We start from the raw sequence: 19619 nt of genomic DNA, 5'->3' as shown, positions 1-19619 counted from the left end.
CACCAACATTCAGACGTAATGGATTGGCTAGGGAGGAAGCACCCTTTTTTCCTCTGGGACTCACCTTCCAGCCAGGGCAGTCTTAGAGTGGGTGCTGCCCAGGACTAGCTAATAATCCCCAATTCAACCTAAAGGTCTGCTTTGGAGGTGGTGGAAGGTGATGGAACCCTCTTCTTCATGCATCCCATCCCACTGGATCCATCACTGCCACCTGCTGGCCAGTGACATTTTTTTTTCTTGTCCAAGGTAGAATGGCTTTTCCGAACTGAGTGGGAGATGGGACCCCCTTTTCTGTGCTATAAAGTGACTAGCGGCCAGGCGCGGTGGCTCACGCCTGTAATCCCAGCACTTTGGGAGGCCAAAGCAGGTGGATCACAAGGTCAGAGTTCAAGACCAGCCTGGCCAAGATGGTGAAAACCTGTCTCTACTAAAAATACAAAAATTAGTCAGGCATGGTGCTGCGTGTCTGTAATCCCAGCTACTCAGGAGGCTGAGGCAGGAGAACTGCTTGAACCCAGGAGGCAGAGGTTGCAGTGAGCTGAGATCATGTCACTGCACTCCAGTCTGGGTGACAGAGCGAGACTCTGTCTCAAACAAAAAAAGTAGTATGGTAAACAGAGCTCTGGGATCCCACTGACTTGCTATGCAACCATGGGGAAATAACGTCCCCGCCCTAAAGCTCGCCTGAATAAAGGGCACGGCCAAGAGGGCTCTAAGGACCAAACTGGGCACAAGTGGCAGGGATGCAGGGTCGTGGGGGTGTAAACTGTGGCATGCAGTGCATACTAGGTGCTTGTGTGCTGGGCTGGTTTTCTCCACTAGGGCTCTGAATGAACATTGGCCGGGCCCCTGCTCTGGGCCTGGCTTCATGCCACATACTGCTAGGGACAGAGGCTCCTCACATAGGGCCCTGACTTCTAAGGGCCACCGGGTTGGTGGCAGAGACAGGTCTGGAAACAAATCACTGTCCAGCATGGGCATCGCCAGAGGGAGGCGAGGTCATAAAGTCAGAGAGTTAAAATCACCTCCCAGAGTCTCCTCTCACTGTCTGCCACTGGGCCTTTCTGTGCCTCTGTTTTCCCTTCTAGGATAATCATAGCTAATATTTACATCGCATTTACTCTGTGCAGCCACTGAGTGCTTTACACGAATGAATTCATCAGTCCTCACCACAGCCCACAAGGCTGGTACTATCATGATTAAATTGACTCAGGGAGATGAAATAGCTTGCCCAGCCCACCAGGTACTAATGGCAGCACCACAGCTCCATCCTCCCACTGGGCCACCTCGGGTGTTATCTGTGCACTGACTGGGTTATAAGGCTTGAAGGCAGTTGGGGGCTATTTTTCAATCCTGCCTGATCATCAGACTGGCCGAGGGTGCTTGGAACCACACAGATTCCCTGGCCTACCCTGTACCCACTGTCCAGATGGCTACAGGGATGGGGATGGGGGAGCAGTGGGGTGAGGAATCTGTATTTTAACAAGTCTTGACAATTGGGCGAGTTTGGAAAATCCTAAGACAGTCACTGAAAAGTGGCCCGCTGTAAGCTCATTGCAATGTGACTGAAGTCAACAGATATTCCCATCAAAATGTTTTGTCTTTTAAGGAAATGTATCATTCTATGTCTCTGCCTCATAACTCTTTGTAAGAACTTTTTAAAGGAGAGAATGTCTTTCCCAGAAGCCCCTTTCCCCAGACTTCCCCTCACATCTCATTGGCCAGAAATGTCACATGACCCTCCCCCATCTAAACCAATCACTGGCCAGAGGAGTTGGGTCACTACTGTCGCCTCAACCAACCAGAAGCCAAGCCCTGGGGGAACATGGCTTTTTGAAGGGAGTTGGATTCATGAACAAAATAAGGATTCTGCCTATACAAAAAGAGGGCGTGAGTCCCAAGTGACTCGCCCATTGTACCTGGGTTAGTTGCTAGAATTAGGAGTAGCAGGGCTATAAACCAGGGCTGCCTGAGGTACTGCAGGAGCACCAAAGAGGAGGCAAAGGGCTTTGCCTGGAGGAACCATGGAGGGCTTCCTGGAAGGGGCATTAGAACTTGGTCTTGTAGAATGAAGAGTTTACCAATAAATCAAGGCTTCTAGCAACCAGATTCTCTCACCTTCCACTAGGCCTCCAGCAAGACTGTCAATTCTGTTTACCACCCACAGGCCTGAAGATAAAGCCAAGGGGCTGTTGGTCCTGATTGATGCCAGGAAACAGCCCCCACAGCCTGCTCTGGTCAGTGCCCTGCAGGCCATGCAGGTGAGTGGGAGGTGGAGAGCCTTAGCCTAGTAAGTCCTGGGAGCCACCAGGGGCCTCCTGACATTCAGAGCCTGGGGGTGCTTAGGGCTGGGACCAGGACTCTCAGGAAGGGACTTTTCCTGCAGCCAACAGAAAACTCAGACCTGACAAGCTTGTAGCTCATTGGTTCATGTCACTGCACAGTCCAGGAGCCAAGTCCAGCTTCAAGTATGGCTTGATCCAGGAGCTCAGATATTGTCACTAGGACCTGGATCCTCTCTCTCCATTTCTGGCCCCATTCTCTTGGAAGAATGCCATTCTCACATAGCCACCCCACGCTCCTTGGTGGCATAATGGCTCCCAGCAGCTCTGACTTCACCTGGTCTCTCCTTTAAATCCATTAGGAAAGAGTAAGAGATTATTTTCCCAGAGATGTCAGCAAAAGTGTCTTTGCATCTCAGTTATAGTTGGTTCAGGAGTCCCTGCACACCCAACCCTGTGGCCTGGGGGTGAATGCAACACACTGACTGGCTCAGACTTCGATCACATAAACCTCATGAGCTGAGAAGGGAGGACAGAAGGGATTCCTCTCCAGCCATTATGGGCAGCGGAGTCAGTGGAGGTTCTGCATCTGTTTACCTTATGGTCGGACCTCCTTCGATTTGTAGATGGACAAACGGAGGCCCAGAGGGGTGGGTCGTCTAGAAAGGTTTGCAACAGAGTTTGAACCTTTTGCTGTCATGACATCCATCCAACGATTCCTAATCCAAACATAACACACAAAGATCCAAGCCACGGGGGGACCCACCCTGTTCTATGGCCCATCTGCCTGCGTCTTACAGGGGAGGGAGGAGGAAATCAAAGTGTGTGAGGCTCCCTGAAGGTTTGGGAGAAGCAACTCTGCAGTGGTTCTCTTTGACAGGCTCAGGTCCCAGCCTCCATCCACGCTATTCTCTTCCTGGGGGAGAAGGAGGCGGCTCTCCAGCTGCAGACATTACTTGACATCCAGGTGAGAGGGACGCAGGGTGGGCAGTTGAGGAGGGGAGTTGTTGGGCTCGAGCTGAGCTGGGGTTAAGGAGAGGAAGAGCTGCAGAATTCAGGAGATAGAAGAGGCCTTGAAATAATCTAGCATAGGGCAATAACTATGAGGGGTGAGCGCTACCACTCCCCAGTATTGCTCCATAGCAGACATTGTCAAATCAGTCACAGAATGACCTCTCTGGAAATCCTAGAAACTCCTGGTGGGTGCCACCACATGGCATGAAACCTATTTGAAAAGCTTCATCTGGTCCATCCCTCCTCCCTTTCTTTTCAGAGGGGGAAACTGAAGCCTAAGGCCACACAGCAAGCTAGACGCAGAGTTGGAGTCTCCTGACTCTGGTGCCTTTTGCAAACTGCGGTCAGACCTGTATTTCTCACCCTAGTTAATACAGATGTGGAGCTGAAGTGGGACTTTGCAGGAACGAGCCTGCAGCTCCCTTTAATTAGTGCCACACACCACAGTAATGAGTATGGGCAGTCAGTCCTCCGTCCCACTTCGGGATGTGATTTTAAAAGTCTCCCTCCTGGTTGGTGAAGAGGCACATTGTAGGCTGGAGATGTTCTTTTCCAACTTCAGTGTGCTTACTGATCTCTTGGGGAAGTACGTCCGCGTGCAGGTTTTGATTGAGTAGTTCTGGATGGGCCCTGGGACTCTGAATTTCCAGCACGTCCTAGGACCGCACTTTGAGTAGCAGGAATATCAGGTGGGTCAAAAAAAACCCCACAGAATCCACCAAATCCCAAACCTAGGTATCTGGAGCTATTCCCAGCATAAACCCAAATTTCCCTGCCTGGGAGAAGCAGTCACCTAGTTCTTCTTCCATGTCTTAGGGATTTAGTGACTTCTCACTGTTGGGATTTAGTGACTTTTCTCACCAGCCCCAAGAAGGAAGCAGCTCTTGGTAGCTTATCAGGGAACTGCGCAAGGATTACAAAGAAGTTTCATTGTAAGGGCCAACTTCAATCAGTTTGTGTGATTGCCCGGAGAGCTGTGCTGGGAAAGAGCCGAGCTCAGAGGGAACAAGTGCTGTGATTGATTAATGATGTCTGCCTTGGGCACAGGCTATAAGAAGGCAGTATGAGGGCTGTTTATTTGCCATTCCTTAACCAGGGTCTGGTTCTGAATTTTGATTTGCTGGGGTTTCCAGAGAAGATTGGTTGCCCCCAAAGCAGCTTTTAAAGCTGTAGTCAACCTTACTTGTGGGAGGTGAACTGGAGCTGGGGCGGGGATCTGGGCAGGGCCTTCTAAAATGACTGTCCTCACACTGGGTCCCTGGTTCTCCTGATTCTTTGGTCTGCAGGTGGAGGTGCTGACCTCATTGAAGGCCCTCAGCCACCACGTGGACCCCAGCCAGTTGCCCGAAGCCCTGGGAGGCCCTTTCCCCTACTGCCACGGCGAGTGGGTGCAGTTCTTCCAGGTGTTTGCCATCACGGCCTTTAGCCTCGGCCCCTCTCCTTCTCTTCCTCTCTTCAGTCTTCTGCCCCGTGGATCCATCAAGCCTACTAAGCTAAAAAATAGTCACTCAACAAATGTTTACAATGGAGGTACAGAGTAGAATGATTAAGAGCTCAGGCTCTGAGGCCGGGCTGCCTGCGTTGCAATCCCAGCTGTGCTGTGTGATCGTGGATAAGTTACTTACCGTCTCTGCACCTTCATTTCCTCATTGGTTAAATTGGGGGTAATAATAGTACCTCCTTATGGGGTTTTTATGAGGATTAATTTAGTTAATATGGGTAAAGAGCTTAGAAGAGTGTCTGGCACATGAGAGGTATTATCCATATTAACTGAAAATAAATATAGAGGGCATCTGTAATCCCAGCACTTTGGGAGACAGGTGGGTGGATCACATGAGGTCAAGAGTTTGAGACCAGCCTGGCCAACATGGTAAAACCACATATCTACTAAAAATACAAAAAAGAAAAAATTAGCCAGGCATGGTGGTACATGCCTGTAGTCCCAGCTACTCAGGAGGCTGTGGGATGAGAATTGCTTGAACCTGGGAGGTGGAGATTGCAGTGAGCCATGATCGCACCACTGCACTCCAGCCTGGGCCACAGAGCAAGACTCCATCTCACAAAAAAAGCAAAAACAAAAAAGTAGGCTCAAACCACACCGAAACCCATGCCCATTAATGCCCGCCCAGCGTTCTCTCTAAACAGGGTTCCTCAATTTTAAGCTGTTCACGTTTGGGGCTGAGCAATCCTGTTTTGTTGAGACCGGCCTGGCCAACATGGCAAAGCCCCATATCTAAAAATACAAACGGTGCCTCATGCTTGGCCCCATCCCCCGCTCTACCCATTCTTTGCACCCCACAAATAATGACAATCAAAGAACGTCCCCTGGCATTGCCGAATGTCCTCGGGGGCACAGCCACCTCTGTTGAGACCACTGGTGAATACTAACAGCCTGACACGGCGGCTTATTTCCTTTTGGCCTGGGTATCTTTTTAAAACTATATTTTTGAATAGGCAATAAGTACATTCAAATTTCAAATGGTACAAAAAGATACATACTGGACAATCTCCTTTTCTGCTTGTCCCCCAGCCTCCTAGCTTCCCCTTCCAGAGCCTCCAATGAATCCACTGGTTTTTGAACTGTACTGTAGCTTTAAACCCTTTCCTTGAAATGAAATCTTACCTATAGACCCACCATATAACACTGAGAATGACAATAAACGCACTATGGCTGGGCTCTGTTCTAAGTGCCTGGCATATATTACTGGGTTTAATCCTCACACAACCATATAAGGCAGGAACTACTGTGATCTCCATTTTAGAGGAGGAAGCAGATACGCAGAGACACAGAGAGGTTAAGTCACTTGCCCAAGGTCTCACAGCTTGTAAGTGAAGGAGCTGGGCTGAATTGGGACTCAACTGAGAATGCTCCCCTAACTCTGCCCCCTTCCTTCCCTTACCCCATGGTACCGCCACCAGCCTGGGAGTTGCTCAGGCCTGTCTCCTTTCTTCTCCCTCACTCAATACCAGTGGTTCTCAAAGTGTGGTCCCCCAGGCCGTCAGCATCCCCAACACCTGGAAACATGTTAGAAATGCACATTCTACCATGCCCCCTCCCCGACCAGAGGAGAAGCAGAAACTCAGAGGCAGGGCCCAAAAGTCTGGGTTTTGTTTTTTGTTTTTTTGAGATGTACTCTTGCTCTTTCTCCCAGGCTGGAGTGCAGTGGCATGATCTCAGCTCACTGCAACCTCCGCCTCCTGGATTCAAGCAATTCTCTTGCCTCAGCTTCCCGAGTACCTGAGACTACAGGCGCATGCCACCATGCCTGGATAATTTTTTGTGTTTAATAGAGACGGGGTTTCACTGTGTTGCCGACTGGTTGAGAACTCCTGAGCTCAGGTGATCCACCTGCCTTGGCCTCGCAAATTGCTGGGATTACTGGCATGAGCCACCACACCTGGCCCAGAAGTCTGTATTTTAACCAGCTCTCCAGATGCTTCTGATGCACCTAAAGTTTGAGACCACTGCCCCACACCTCCCCTGTACACTCCGGGGGTGGGAGAGCCATCCTCCGGCCGCCCTGGGCTGACGACCCCACTCTGGTCCTCTGTCCTGCAGAAGCTGGACCCTTTCCTTGCCGAGCTCCACCAGGCCTCTTCCCTGCTACAAGCTTCCATTGAGGAATTCGAGAAGGCTGACCCCCCTGGGGGGATGCAGGTGAGCCTGGAGCACAGTGGATGGGGAAGCAAACCATACCCCAGACTCTGTGGACCAAGGGCTTCAAGAAGGGAACAGCCTGGGGACAAGGGGAAGGCCGTTATTGTCCCTGTTTTTCATTGCTCACTTGGCTGGTATTTGGAGGCACCCACTTTGTGCCCTACCATGGAGATCAGCCTGGGGTAAACTGTCTCTGCCCTCTCGGGGTTCCTGGTGCAGTGGCAGAGGTGGTAGTTTAAAGAGCAAACAAGGCCAGGCTTGGTGGCTCATGCCTGTAATCCCAGCACTTTGGGAGGCTGAGGTGGGCAGATCACCTAAAGTCAGGAGTTCGAGACCAGCCTGACTAATATGACCAATATGGTGAAATCCCATCTCAACTAAAAATAAAAAAATTAGCCAGGTGTAGTGGTGGGTATCTATAGTCCCAGCTACTTGGGAGGCTGAGACAGGAGAATTGCTTGAACCTGGAAGGCGGAGGTTGCAGTGGGCTGGGATTATGACACTGCACTCCAGCCTGGGTGACAGAGAGAGACTCTGTCTCAAAAAAAAAAGCAAATAAATGGGTATGTCATTCCAAATTGTGTTAAGTCCTGTGGAAGTAAGATTGGGAATAATGGGGAAGGAGGAGGCCTCTCTGAAGAGCTGGCATCTAAGTTGAGGCTTGAAGTTTGAGAAGGAGCCTGCCTTTTCGGGGGCCTGTGCTCCAGGCAGGGAGCAAACACTCGCAAAGGCCCTGGGGTGGGATTATACCTGGGTGTTCAGGAGTAGCAAGGAGCCCAGTGTGGAGCAGAATGAGTGGGAGAGAAGCACGGGGGGAGCTTCTAGATGCAGCAGGGGCTGGATCAAGGAAGAGTTGGGTTGGGATTCGATTCTCAGCCTGCAGGGAAGCCACTGGAGAGTTTTAAACCAGGAGTCACCAGATTTTCACTTTGAGAGCTGTTCAACTGCCATGAGGAGAACAGACTGTGGGGGGAGTCAGAGGGCAGCAGGAAGATGAGTGAAGAGGCAGGAATGGGCGTCCCAGCAAGAGATGCTTGCTGGAGGGTGGACCAGTGAGGTTGCCATGGTGATGAGGGGGGTGTGGCTAGAGGGGATGATTTTGAGATAAAAATGACAGACATTCTGGAGGACCTGGAATGCCAAACTGGGAGTTGGACCTGGTCTGGCTGTGGGAGCCTTGGAAGGTTGCAGAGGGAGAGTGGGGATGGGGTCTCAGGGCACCTCCCTACACTGGCAGGAGGCCACCAGGTGCCTGAGCAAGTCCAAGGAGCTGATGGAGGCTGTGCTGAGGGACCCGGGCCTACTGGGCCTCCAGCGGGAAGGTGGAGCCACCCTGGCCAGGCTGCAGCGTGATGCCAGCAGGCTGGACTTCAGCCCTGATGTCAGGTACAGACATCCAGGTCTTTCCTCCTCCACCCCATCCTGGCCCAGGAGCTTGGAGCTGGGACCGCCCCATCTAGGGGACACATAGCTGAGCCCTAAGGGCACCCAGTTTTGCAGTAGCTGCAGGGCTTGTATCCCAGGCTGAGGCCTGGTCAGAGGAACCCACCCTGAGCCCCAGCAATTTCCTTGTCCCTTCTCTGCTTCCCCTCCTTCAGCCCCAGCCATCTTGAGCCTGGGATTGGCATTGGTGGTCTACCAATTTATGGTCACCCTTTTGGACCAAGCACTTTCTCCGACCCAGACACCAGCCTGAGGCCCTGCAAGGACCTGTCTCATTTATTTCTGGCAAGAACTCTGTGAGGTCCACATTGTCCATTTGGCTGATGGGTAACTGAGGCTCAGCCAAGGGAAATAGCAGCTAGGCAGTGGCCGGTCAGGGATTTGAAGCCAGGTCATCTGGGCATTTAACCCCTACCTGGCCCTGCCTTCCCCGGTAGGGTGCTCAAACACACCTGTGAGAACCTCATGGTATCTCAGGGGTCTCAGAGCCAGAATAAATTATGGACAATCCTAGAAAGTCCCAACTTCCTTCAGTTTTGGGGATAGGGAAAAGTCAGACATTAAACTGGTCAGCAATTGCAAATATTTTCTCCCTCTTAGAACACAGCTACTTATATTCAAAGTCAAGGGCAAAGTCCGCATGAGCTTTTTTTTTTTTTTGAGGCAGAGTCTTGCTCTGTTTCCCAGGCTGGAGTGCAGTGGCACGATCTCAGCTCACTGCTACCTCTGCCTCCCAGGTCAAGCGATTCTCCTGCCTCAGCCTCTCTAGTAGCTGGGATTACAGGCGCCTGCCACCATAGCCAGCTAATTTTTGTATTTTTTGTAGAGACAAGGTTTCACCACATTGGCCAGGCTGGTCTCAAACTCCTGACCTCAGGTGATCCACCCACCTTGGCCTCCCAAAGTGCTGGGATTACAGGCGTGAGCCATCGCACCCGGCCGCATGAGCTTTTAAGAACATTTTGTTTACGGAACCAAGACCTGAGTAACACTTTGTATGTGTCTAGCGTGTTTCTCAGGGCTTTACAAATACCAACTCGTTTAATTCACTCCTGAAGTAGATGCAGGTATTATCCTTATTCTGCAGTGGAGGAACCTGAGGCTCAGAGAGGGTAAGTGGTCACACAGGGTCCAGGGTCACACAGCTGGGATGTGGTGGGGCCCGGACTTGAATCCAGGGGGTCTGGTCCCAGAATCTTGAACACACCCCCAAGAGCTGCACTAGACTTGAGAGAAGGCTCACACAGATGGACGCACAGGCAGCAGTGGGTGTGGGGTCATCTCCCTGCCCCTCGGTGCCTTGTGGGGGCTCACACTGTCTTTCTCAGCCTGTTCCACCTTCACCTGCCCGGCCCAAGCCCCTCCTGTCCACCCGACGCCCCACAGACCCGCAGCTGCTAGCAACTCCACCAGGGGGCACTGTGGTCCCACACGTGCAGCTCTGGGCGTTTCTGCGGCGGGTCCCTGCAGCCCCAGGCCGTCCCTGTCCCTCCGTCCCTCCCTCTCCAGGTGTGCAGAGATTTTCTATCCCGTTCATGCTCCCTGGGCCCACAGCTCTTCCCTGGAAGGGTGGCGACCTGTGGGGCGCTGCAGTCAGATGGGGAGGCGAAGGCAGAGCGAGGCGCCCTCAGGGAAGGCAAGCTTTTCTTCCATCTTCTCTCTTCCATTTTCCCTCTGAAGGCAGATCCTCTAGAGCAGAGGAGGGCAGGGCAGGGTTTGAGATTCCTCCCTTCACGCAAGTATCCCCATGCCTGAAATCCCATCCACACTTCTTCCTTAGTGTCTTGTGGCTCCAAGCATTTTTTAAAAATATGTGCACAAACAGCTCTGGGTGGGGTTCCAACTCAGACTGCCATCTACAAGTCAGTTCCCCTCCCTTGACCTCAGTTTTCCCATCTGTGAAATGGAGGCAGGGCCAGCAGGTGTGTTGCAGCTACTTCCCACCATGGCAATAGAAATTGCACTGGCTTGACAAACATCGTGCGCTGGGCGCTGTGTTAAGTGTTGTGCATGCATGAGTGCTGGTTCTCTGCCCTGGCTGCCCTGGAACCACCTGAGGTCTATCAGTGTCTCTGCTGGGCGCGGTGCTTCACGCCTGTAATCATATAGCACTTTGGCAGGCCGAGGCAGGTGGATCACTTGAGGTCAGGAGGATTACTTGAGGTCAAGACCAGCCTGGCCAACATGGTGAAACCCCATCTCCACTAAAAGTACAAAAATTAGCCAGGTATGGTGGCATGTGCCTGTAATCCCAGCTACCCGGGAGGCTGAGGCAGGAGAATCGCTAGAACCCGAGAGGCGGAGGCTGCAGTGAGCAAAGAGTGTGCCATTGCACTGCAACCTGGGCAACAGAGTGAGACTGTCAAAGAAAGAGAGAAAGAGAAGTAAAAGAAAGAAGGAAAGAAAGAAAGAAAAAGGAAAGAAAGCATCAGCGTCTTGACTCAACTCAGAGTGTGACTTCGCTGGCCTCTGGCATTGAGATGTGTTCAAGCTTCCAGGGCAGGTTCTAATGTACAGCTAGGATTGAGAGCCAGGTCATTAAATCATTCAGTCCTTACAACCTTACTGCAAAGTGGGTTCTGTGATTATCTCCACCTCAAAAAAGAAAAAACAGAGACACAGAAAGGTTGAGAAATTTGCGCAGAGCCTCCTACTAGAAGGTAGCAGAGCTGGGCTTTGAATCCAGATCTATCTGGCCAGCTTCATAGCCTCCTAGGGAAGGGAGAGGGTCATTTCACTTCCTGCTGTGTCCTCTTGTCCTCCTAGTCCCATAGAAGGCTGAGGCTGAGGCCCAGAGAGGTTTAGGGACCTGCCTACAGTCATACAGCAAGTTAGCTGGAAACCCAGGCTGGGGCCACAGAGATGGAGGGGCAGGCCTGTGTGGGGTGGAAGTACAGGGGGGTGAAGAGGGCAGCACCGGCCTTTTCTCACCTCTGCCTGCCTCCCAGGAGCCATCTGGCTGCAGCCACTGCCCTATACAGCCTTGTGGATGAGCAGCTTCATGTTCTGGTCACCGCATCCAATAGCCTCCTGGGGAAGCTGGAGCTCCGCATCCGCCTGGGCCACCTGGAAGCCACCATTCACCAGGTGAAAGGGGAGGCTAGCTTGGGACGTGGGGGTTCTGCCTGGCCACATTCCACAGGAGAGCCCCGACTCCAGGCCCAGCCCTAGCCAGATGCTTTGCTCTGGAGAAAGGACACCAGGCTGGCAGTCCTTCAAGAGCCAGGCAAGCATCCTTGGGGCATGCCACATGACATGGTGCTCAATAAGTGCTCAGTGGGTGAAGACCTAACCGCAAGAGCTGCACTTATTGAGTGCCGACTCCCTGCCAAGCCCTGGGCCAGGGCCGTTGTGAACATTGTTGCTTTCCAACTTCCTCTCTTACCGGTGATGCGGGGAAGGTGCTAAGATTTCACCCACTGCACAGATGAGGAAACTGAGGCTGGGAGACATTGTGTCACCTGCCTGTGGTTGCATATCTGGGGTCTAATTCTGGAACCCACACCTGGCATGGCTTCACCTGATTGCCGGTGCCAAGAACCAATACATTCCTTTCTGCCGGGAGCCGTGGGGCATGGCGTGTCCCTGTATCAGACAGCCATGGCCCATTCCTGGCTCAGCACTTGCTCGTGGTGTGGCTCTGGACAAGATGATTCGCTCTTCAGTGCCTCAGTGTCTTCATTTGCTGAATGGGGATAGTATTAGTACCCGCTACACTGGGTCTGTGAAGATCGTGAGGGAATGGGCTCTTTAAGAGACCCCAGGATAAGAGCAGAACTTCCACACAGGGCGTTGAGAGCCATTTCTGTCTCTCACTGAGTCTTCATGTCTACCCCATTTTACCACTGAGTAAACTGAGGCCCTGAAAGGGGGAGTGGCTTGCCAGGTTCACGTGGTGAGTACCCAGCAGTCCCATAAACTTCCCTCTGCAGCCTGCAGCTTTTTCTCCCACACTGTTTGCAGGCGCGCGTGTGCACACACACGAACAGGGACTCCTCACCCCTGAGGCCGCCTCTTTTATGATTAGGCATCACTGATTAATTAGAGTAGCCTGAAATTCACCACCCTGTGACTTTATTCAGATAACAGTATGCACTGAGGGGCCCTATATGCAGGGCGTTGGCCAGACCAGATACCCTCTTGGGTCCCACTTTGAAGAACATGACCACACATTCCCCTCCCTAGGTCATTCCTTCCCATGCCCAGAATCGGGAGGGTTTCAGTCCAAGCCGGTGGTCACAGGCCTAGCCACTGAATGTGTGAGGACAGAAGACCTCAGCCTCCCAGGAAGTCGTGGAGCTGGACAAGGGAGGTCTCCTAGCAGCCCCTCATGTCCAGATCTGCCTCTCATGCCCCAGGTCAGCGACTGGATGGAGCAGGAAGGAAGCAGGTGCCTGCAAACGCTGACCCCCAAGGATGGAAGTTTGAAGACAGTGGAGAAAGCCCATGCAGAGTTTGAGAACTTCTTCCTCCAGGCTGTGGTGTGTGCCAGACGGTGGAGGAGCCGGACTAGAGCAGATGGAGAGGGCATTAGAGGGGGTGGCACTGCCAGGGCCAAGCTGTGGAGGTGGGAAGAGCAGGAAAAGTTGCAGAGACAGTGAAGGAACCAGCTCATATCGCAGAGTTCAGCTGAGATGTTATCTCTTCTAGGGATCCTTGCCAGATGGTCAAGCCAGGCAATATTCCCAGTCCCCCAAAGGGTTTCTTAAAATGCAGTTTCCAAGGCCTTACCCTATACCTAATAACTCAGCCTCACAGAGCCAGGAGTGGGGGGGAGGGAAGCTGCATCCACATGATGTGATGTGACAAGCTCTGGGCCACAGTGATTCAGCCCCTTATCAGTGCTCAGGAATTCCCAGGCCAGTGGGGAGCAGGGGCAGGGGCGGGGACAAACAGGAAAACGTGCACAGAAAGGGCAAATGTGAAAGGGAGAATGTAGAGACTCAGTAGGAGCCTTTGGGGTCAGAGAAGTTTTCCAGAGGGACATCTAAGCAGAGCCTGGCTGGGCAAAGTGAACTGCCACGCCGAGGGCCTGGAGACTTCCAGATGCATGATATCTGCTTTTTTTTTTTTTTTTTTGAGATGGAGTCTCACTCTGTCGCCAAGGCTGGAATGCAGTGGTGCAATCTCTGCCTCTCGGGTTCAAGCAATTCTCCTGCCTCAGCCTCCCAAGTAGCTGGATTATAGGCATCTGCCACCACGCCCAGCTAACTTTTATATTTTTAGTAGAGATGGAGTTTCACCATGTTGGGTAGCTGGTCTCGAACTCCTGACGTTGTGATCACCAGCCTCTGCCTCCCAAAGTGCTGGGATTACAGGTGTGAGCCACCATGCCCGGCCGATAACTGCTCTTGTTAAATCCTTACCAGGAGCTAAGCCCTGTGAGGCGGGTGCTATTAGGGTCCCCATTTTACAGATCAGGAAACTGAAGCTCAGAAAGTCTCCCGGCTCGGCAGCAGGGCAGCTGGAGGTTGCCAACCTCTGAGGGAGGCCCCAGCCAAGGCTGGAGCTGAGTGCATGCCCCCCTCCCCTTTCAGGCCCAGTACCGCCGAGGCCTGGAGCTGTCCAAGCAGGCAGCTCAGCTGGGAGCCACAGCTGGAGGAGCTGGGGAGGCAGGAGGAGCAGAACTCCCAGAGCTGGCAGCCTTTGCCTCGACCCAGCGGGCCTTCCAGGCTAAGCTGACCCACTTCTACATGGCGGCTGAGCGGCAACGCACAGACCTCGAGACGCTGCTCCACCTGCACCGCTTCTACAAGAGGGTGAGCCCCGTGGGCCCCCTACACAGACACCCCGATCCCCTGGCTGGGGCTGTGGTGGGGACAAGGACACCTAGACACAGCCCCCCACCCACCTGCATAGACACTCCCCCATCCCTTGGATACCTAGACATAGTGCCCAGCCCACCTGCACAAACACCCCCCACCACCACTGATCCCCTGGCTGGGGACATGGCAGGGACAGGGATACCTAGACACAGTCTGAAGCTCTTCCTGATTAATTCCCAAGTCTCATAACAAAAAAATCACTGGGAAGGGGAAGAGGTGAGGTTTGAACATAGGTGTGTCCGTGGTGCCCATGACATGCCTTATATGCTTCCCCAAAGAGAGAGGAAATGATGACAGATTCCCTTCTTCAAGCAGGCTTGCTGATGATGGGTTGTCGTGGGGGCAGCGCACATCCGTGAGCATGTACATCACGCCGGACCCTCCTGTGAGCACCTCACACACCTGACCTGACTTCATTCTCACCGTACCTCTTGGATGGCAGGCACCAATATTGTTCCCATTTTACAGATGAGAAAACTGCCCCAAGAGGGCAGCAGTGAAGCAGGATTTGATTTAGGAGCTGCCACCATCCTAAATTCATGTAGCCACATCTCTCCTTTTATTTTTTTGATGGGAAAACTGAGGTCTATGGGGATGAAGGAGCAGCCTGGGAGAGTGTGGTCCAACTGGCCAGGCCCGGTGCCCTCGGCTGCCCCTGGCACTTGCCACCAAGGACAGAGTATGAGAAAGACCTGACCCCAGCGTCACGGCTGTCAGGCCACCCTGGCATGCAGGCCACAGCAATCACAGGCTGCTTCTGAGAGCAGCAGGAGGGACCTTGGTCACCTCACGCCTGGGGCGCTGGAGGACAGGGTGCTCTCTGTCTTCCTGAGACAGCAGGCAAGCAAGGTAGATGTTGGTGGTGGCAGCGAAGGGCTCCCCCAGTCCCAGCTGTGTACAGTTAAGAGCACAACACAGGCAGATTCCGAGCCTTGGAGTCCGGGGCTGCGTGTCCTTGCGTGAGCTCTGTGACCTCAGGTGCAGTGTTCCCTGCTCTAGGCCTCAGCTCCTTGCTGAGACCATAATTAATGGCCATGTAGTTCCTATGAGGAGCCAGGCCCCATTCTAGTCATTTCACATATCATTTTATTGTCACCCCATCCTATGAGGCAGGCGCTACTATTATGCCCATTTCCACATAAGGAAACAGAGAGGTCAGATAACTCACACAGGGTCACACAGCTATCTGAGTGGGCAGAGATGCAAACCCAGACCATCTGGCTCTACTGCCAGTCTTGCCGGGTAGTGAGAGATTTCAATGGAAGTAGCCCTTGGCACAGGGCTTTGTTCAAATTCAGTTATTATTAACATCAATATTATCATTAGGAGGAGGAGTGCCTCCAGGGTTACAGACATTTGGAAGCTTCTTTGCCTTGCCCACTGATTTCAGCCAATTTCAGCCCCAGTGGCCTTCCCGGATCAGCCAAACGTGCTCCAGCTCTGAGGCCTTTGTACATGCTGTTCCCTCAGCCCGGAAAGCTCTTCCCCTTGACCAGCTGGTTTCTTGTCTTTCTTCTGCTCTCAGCTCACACATCCCCCCTTGCAGACACCCTTCCTGACTGCCCGCTCCCTGTTCTCTCTTCGTCACCCTGTTTCATCACTTCTGGGTGCTCACTTTGATCTGAAGCTGTCCTGGTGCTTGTCATGCACCCGTCTCTTGCACGGTACCTGCAAGGCAAGCTCCCGAGGCAGAAACTAGGTCCGAGTTGGTCCTGGCTCTATCCACTGTGCCTGGCACAGGCTTGGCCCATAGGGGCTCAGGGAGGCTCTGCAGGGAGTCAGGAGAGTTGTGAGTCTGGGGACGGCCTGTGCGGAGGTGGTATCTTTGCCAGGCCCAGAAGTCATACAGGGGAGGTGGAACCTCGGCTTTGTGTCCAACTCTCGCTGTTTCATCTGGGCTGGCCCTGAATTTCAATCTGTTCCATAAGGGGTTGGGCAAGATCATTTCTGAGGTGCTGTCTATCACTGTCCAGCTTAACCTGGAAAGTCAAGTCCTGGACAGACAGACGATGGGACAGCCCAGCACCAGCCTCCACCCCTGGTGGGCACCCGTGAGCCGCAGCATGGGTCCTAAATAATAATAACACAGTGGTGCCACTAACGGAGATTTATGGAGCTCTTTCCCGGCCATGAGCTCCGTGTGCTTGCACGAATATGAAGCCATTTATCTAAAGACAAGTTCCCTTAATCCGTGGAAAGATGGTCTCTTCGGAGAAAATGGTCCTCCAATCCCTACAGCCTAACAGCTCGCTGTCGGGTTCTAAATTAATGGAGAGAAAGATTATGTTTTTCACGAGCTGCTGTGAAAGTGTTGGCTTCTTTGCAGTCTGCAGACATTTTTGTGGGGGGAAGTGGGGACAGATAGAATCACAAAATGGGGCAGAGGCTCGGCTGCAGTGAGGGGCCTGAGGGCCTGGCATGGCTCACAGTCTCACCATGTGACGGCGAGGGCACACCCCTGCCTGTGCCCATGGAGGCTCTTGGAGGACAGATCTGAGATGGAATCCCAGCTCCTCCCTGGCTTGCTGTGTGACCTAGGGCAAGTGAGTTCACGTCTCTGAGCCTCAGTTTTCTTCTCTGTGAAATGGGCTGATAGTGCAGTTCAGTGTGATCCTACATGAGACACACAGAACCTGGCAAACAGGTGGTGCTCAATAAACATTAGCCAGACTCCTCCCTCACAAAACTCGCAGGGGTTAATACAACCACAGATAGGAATGTCACCTCTCAAAAGGCTTTTCATGATCATCTAGTGCAACTCCCATTTTACAGAAGAAGAAATTGAGCCCCAGAGAGAGCTAAGTCCCTACTGGACCATAGGTCTATTAGAAGGTATCTGATGCATTGGGCGCGGTGGCTCAAGCCTATAATCCCCGCACTTTGGGAGGCCGAGGCAGGCAGATCACCTGAGGTCAGGAGTTCAAGACCAGCCTCACCAACAAGGTGAAACCCAATCTCCATTAAAAATACAAAAATTAGCCAGGTGTGGTGGCACAAACCCATAGTCCCAGCTACTCAGGAGGCTGAGACAGGAGAATTACCTGAACCTGGGAGGTGGAGGTTGCAGTGAGCCGAGATTGCACCAGTGCACTCCAGCCTGGGTGATGGTGTTAGACTCCATCTCAATAGAAAACCAAAAAACAAAAAAGAAGGTATCCGATGATCCTGAGGGTGCTTGGGGGCTGTTTGCAGATGCCAGGTGTGTGCACTCCAGGAAGAGAGGGAAACCAGGGTCATCGTGGTCAGTGAAGATCATGGCCAAGCTGAGTGGGACCCTGACATCGGGCACTTATTAATTCAGTCCCCCACGGTCCCACTCCCAGCCTGAGCCCCCACCTCTCTCTCTTCTTGTCCCCCAGATGACCTGGTTCCACATGGACTGTCAGGACCTGATGACCCAGCTCAGGCTGGACAAGGCCCCAAGGGTCAGTCCCGGGGAACAGCGCCGCCTCCACCGCTACCTGCAGCGACTGGCATCTGAGTTCCCTGCTGAGAAGCTGGTGACAGTGGGGTTGCAGGTGGCTTCCCTGAGCCGGGTGGGCCTGGGCCAGGAGCTGTGGGAGGAGGCCCAGCTAAGGCATGAGGAGATCCGGATGCTCCTGGAGAAGGCACTGACCCACTGCTCATGCCCAGAGACTCCCACTGCTCACTCGGCGCGCCCAGAACGAAGAGGGGCAGCAGCCAAGGGCCAGGGTCTGAGTGGAGAGGTCACTTCCAAGGGGAGGTGGGACCTTCCCCCACCGGACTCACTGGGCCTGGACCATTTGCCAAAGTCCCATTGGCTTCCTGGGGCCCCCAGAGGGGAACAGAACAGAACTTTCCAGGCAGGCTCTCCGCCCCAGGAGGCTGGCCAGGCTGCAGAGGCTGAAGACAGCAAAGGCGCACATGAGCTCCCTGACCCCGCCCGAGAGCCTTTGCTTGCCACCACCTTCTGGCAGCAGCCCCCCGGGCAGAGCCAGCTCCCTCACCCCACTAGGGGCAGCTTCTCCTCAGAAGGGACAGACTCACAGACATCCCTTGAGGACTCACCCCAGACAAGTCCCCCTGCCTCCCTCTAGCTGAGACCCTCCCCTTCAGTGGCACCAGCCTCCAGGGGCGCTAGGATGGGGCCCAGCTGGAGGGGTAGCTGGGAGTTCTGGTTAGTCCCATTGAGACGTTGATGTGGAGCTCCAATTTTACCCTATTCTGCCTCTGCTGGGAGGATGAGAACTGTTGACCTGCCCCTGGCTCCAGAAAACTCCTGGAAGACCCGATCCTCACCCATGCAGAATAGCAAGAGTGGGCATCAGAACTGGGGTGCAATAAAGTGTGTGATTGGCTCCATTCCTCCAGGCTCTCATTGCTGCAGAACGACCTGTGGGCACAGACCCCTTCAGAGTCTCCCTCAAAGGCAGGCAGACGCCCACCTGCAACTCCGAGACATACACAGCTCTCCCCTCGGGCACGAGGGCCAGCGTTGCCCTCACACAGAATCCCCGGGGAGACTCAGGAGTGGTTCCTTGTCTTAGGGGTCCATGAAAATGGACCCTGAGACAAGGATTTAAGGATCAGTGTGTTCGGTGCTGATCCAGAAACCACTGCTGGGGGCGTAGGTGAGTCTGCGAAGGGAGTAAAGAATGAAGCTATGTTGTCAAGTAGATTTTTTTCTTGTTTAATCATTTTTAAACATTTTATTTTATTTTTAGAGGTGAGGCCTCACTACACTGTTCAGGCTGGTCTCAAACTCCTAGACTCAAGCGGTCCTCCTGCCTTGGCCTGCCAAAGTGCTGAAATTGCTTTTTTTTTTTTTTTTTCCAGAGACAGGGTCTCACTCTGGTGTACAGGCTGAAGTGCAGAGGTATAATCATAGCCTCAAATTCCTGGGTTCAACCACTCCCGCCTCAGCCTCCTGAGTAGGTGGGACTACGGGCACGCACCACCAGGCTCAGCTATTTATTTTTTGTAGAGATGGGGTCTTGCTATGTTGCCCAGGCAGGCTGGTCTCAAACTCAAGCGACCCTCTGGATTCAGCCTCCCACAGTGCTGGGATTACAGGCATGAGCCACTGTGCCCCACCCTCAAAGAAATGTTCATGTTGGCAGCTGGAGCTGGATCTTGCTGGACATCTCCAAAGGACAACACGGAGTCCTGGCACACCCCCGAGGGCTAAGGCACCCAAGGCATTTACCTGCCAGCCCTCAGGAGCTGGCACTCGTAGACGGCAGGCACGGTTAGTTCCACTGGCCTTGGCAAAGAGAGTGGCCTCGTGGAGCCGGGGGCCGGTTCCTGTGCTCAGAGGGGCAGGGCCTGTCTTCTGTGCTCCCTGTCTCATGAGGCTCCTTCAGCAGGCATGGGCCTTCATTCCCAAGTTCAAGGACATGGAATCCTGATCTTGTCCTCCAGAGAGAATCCCCTGTC

The 19619-nt window shown here is 53.2% G+C and overlaps 1 protein-coding gene across 1 annotated transcript in view; it reads left to right on the top strand.

Moving 5' to 3' along the window:
• KIAA1755 (KIAA1755 ortholog) overlaps positions 1-18545 on the top strand; it is a 47290-nt gene extending 28745 nt beyond the window's left edge. The window contains exons 6-14 of the mRNA XM_035298583.3: positions 2168-2261; positions 3163-3249; positions 4583-4699; positions 6856-6954; positions 8192-8340; positions 11346-11484; positions 12756-12878; positions 13935-14156; positions 17582-18545. Coding sequence (XP_035154474.3) covers positions 2168-2261; positions 3163-3249; positions 4583-4699; positions 6856-6954; positions 8192-8340; positions 11346-11484; positions 12756-12878; positions 13935-14156; positions 17582-18280 — 1729 coding nt within the window. The 3' untranslated portion in view covers positions 18281-18545. The remainder of the gene's footprint in view (positions 1-2167; positions 2262-3162; positions 3250-4582; positions 4700-6855; positions 6955-8191; positions 8341-11345; positions 11485-12755; positions 12879-13934; positions 14157-17581) is intronic.
• The last annotated feature ends 1074 nt before the right edge of the window (positions 18546-19619 follow it).

Source organism: Callithrix jacchus, chromosome 5 (genome assembly GCF_049354715.1).
Source record: "Callithrix jacchus isolate 240 chromosome 5, calJac240_pri, whole genome shotgun sequence".
NCBI classification, from domain to species: Eukaryota; Metazoa; Chordata; class Mammalia; order Primates; family Cebidae; genus Callithrix; species Callithrix jacchus.
This window is presented reverse-complemented; position numbering and strand designations above follow the sequence as displayed.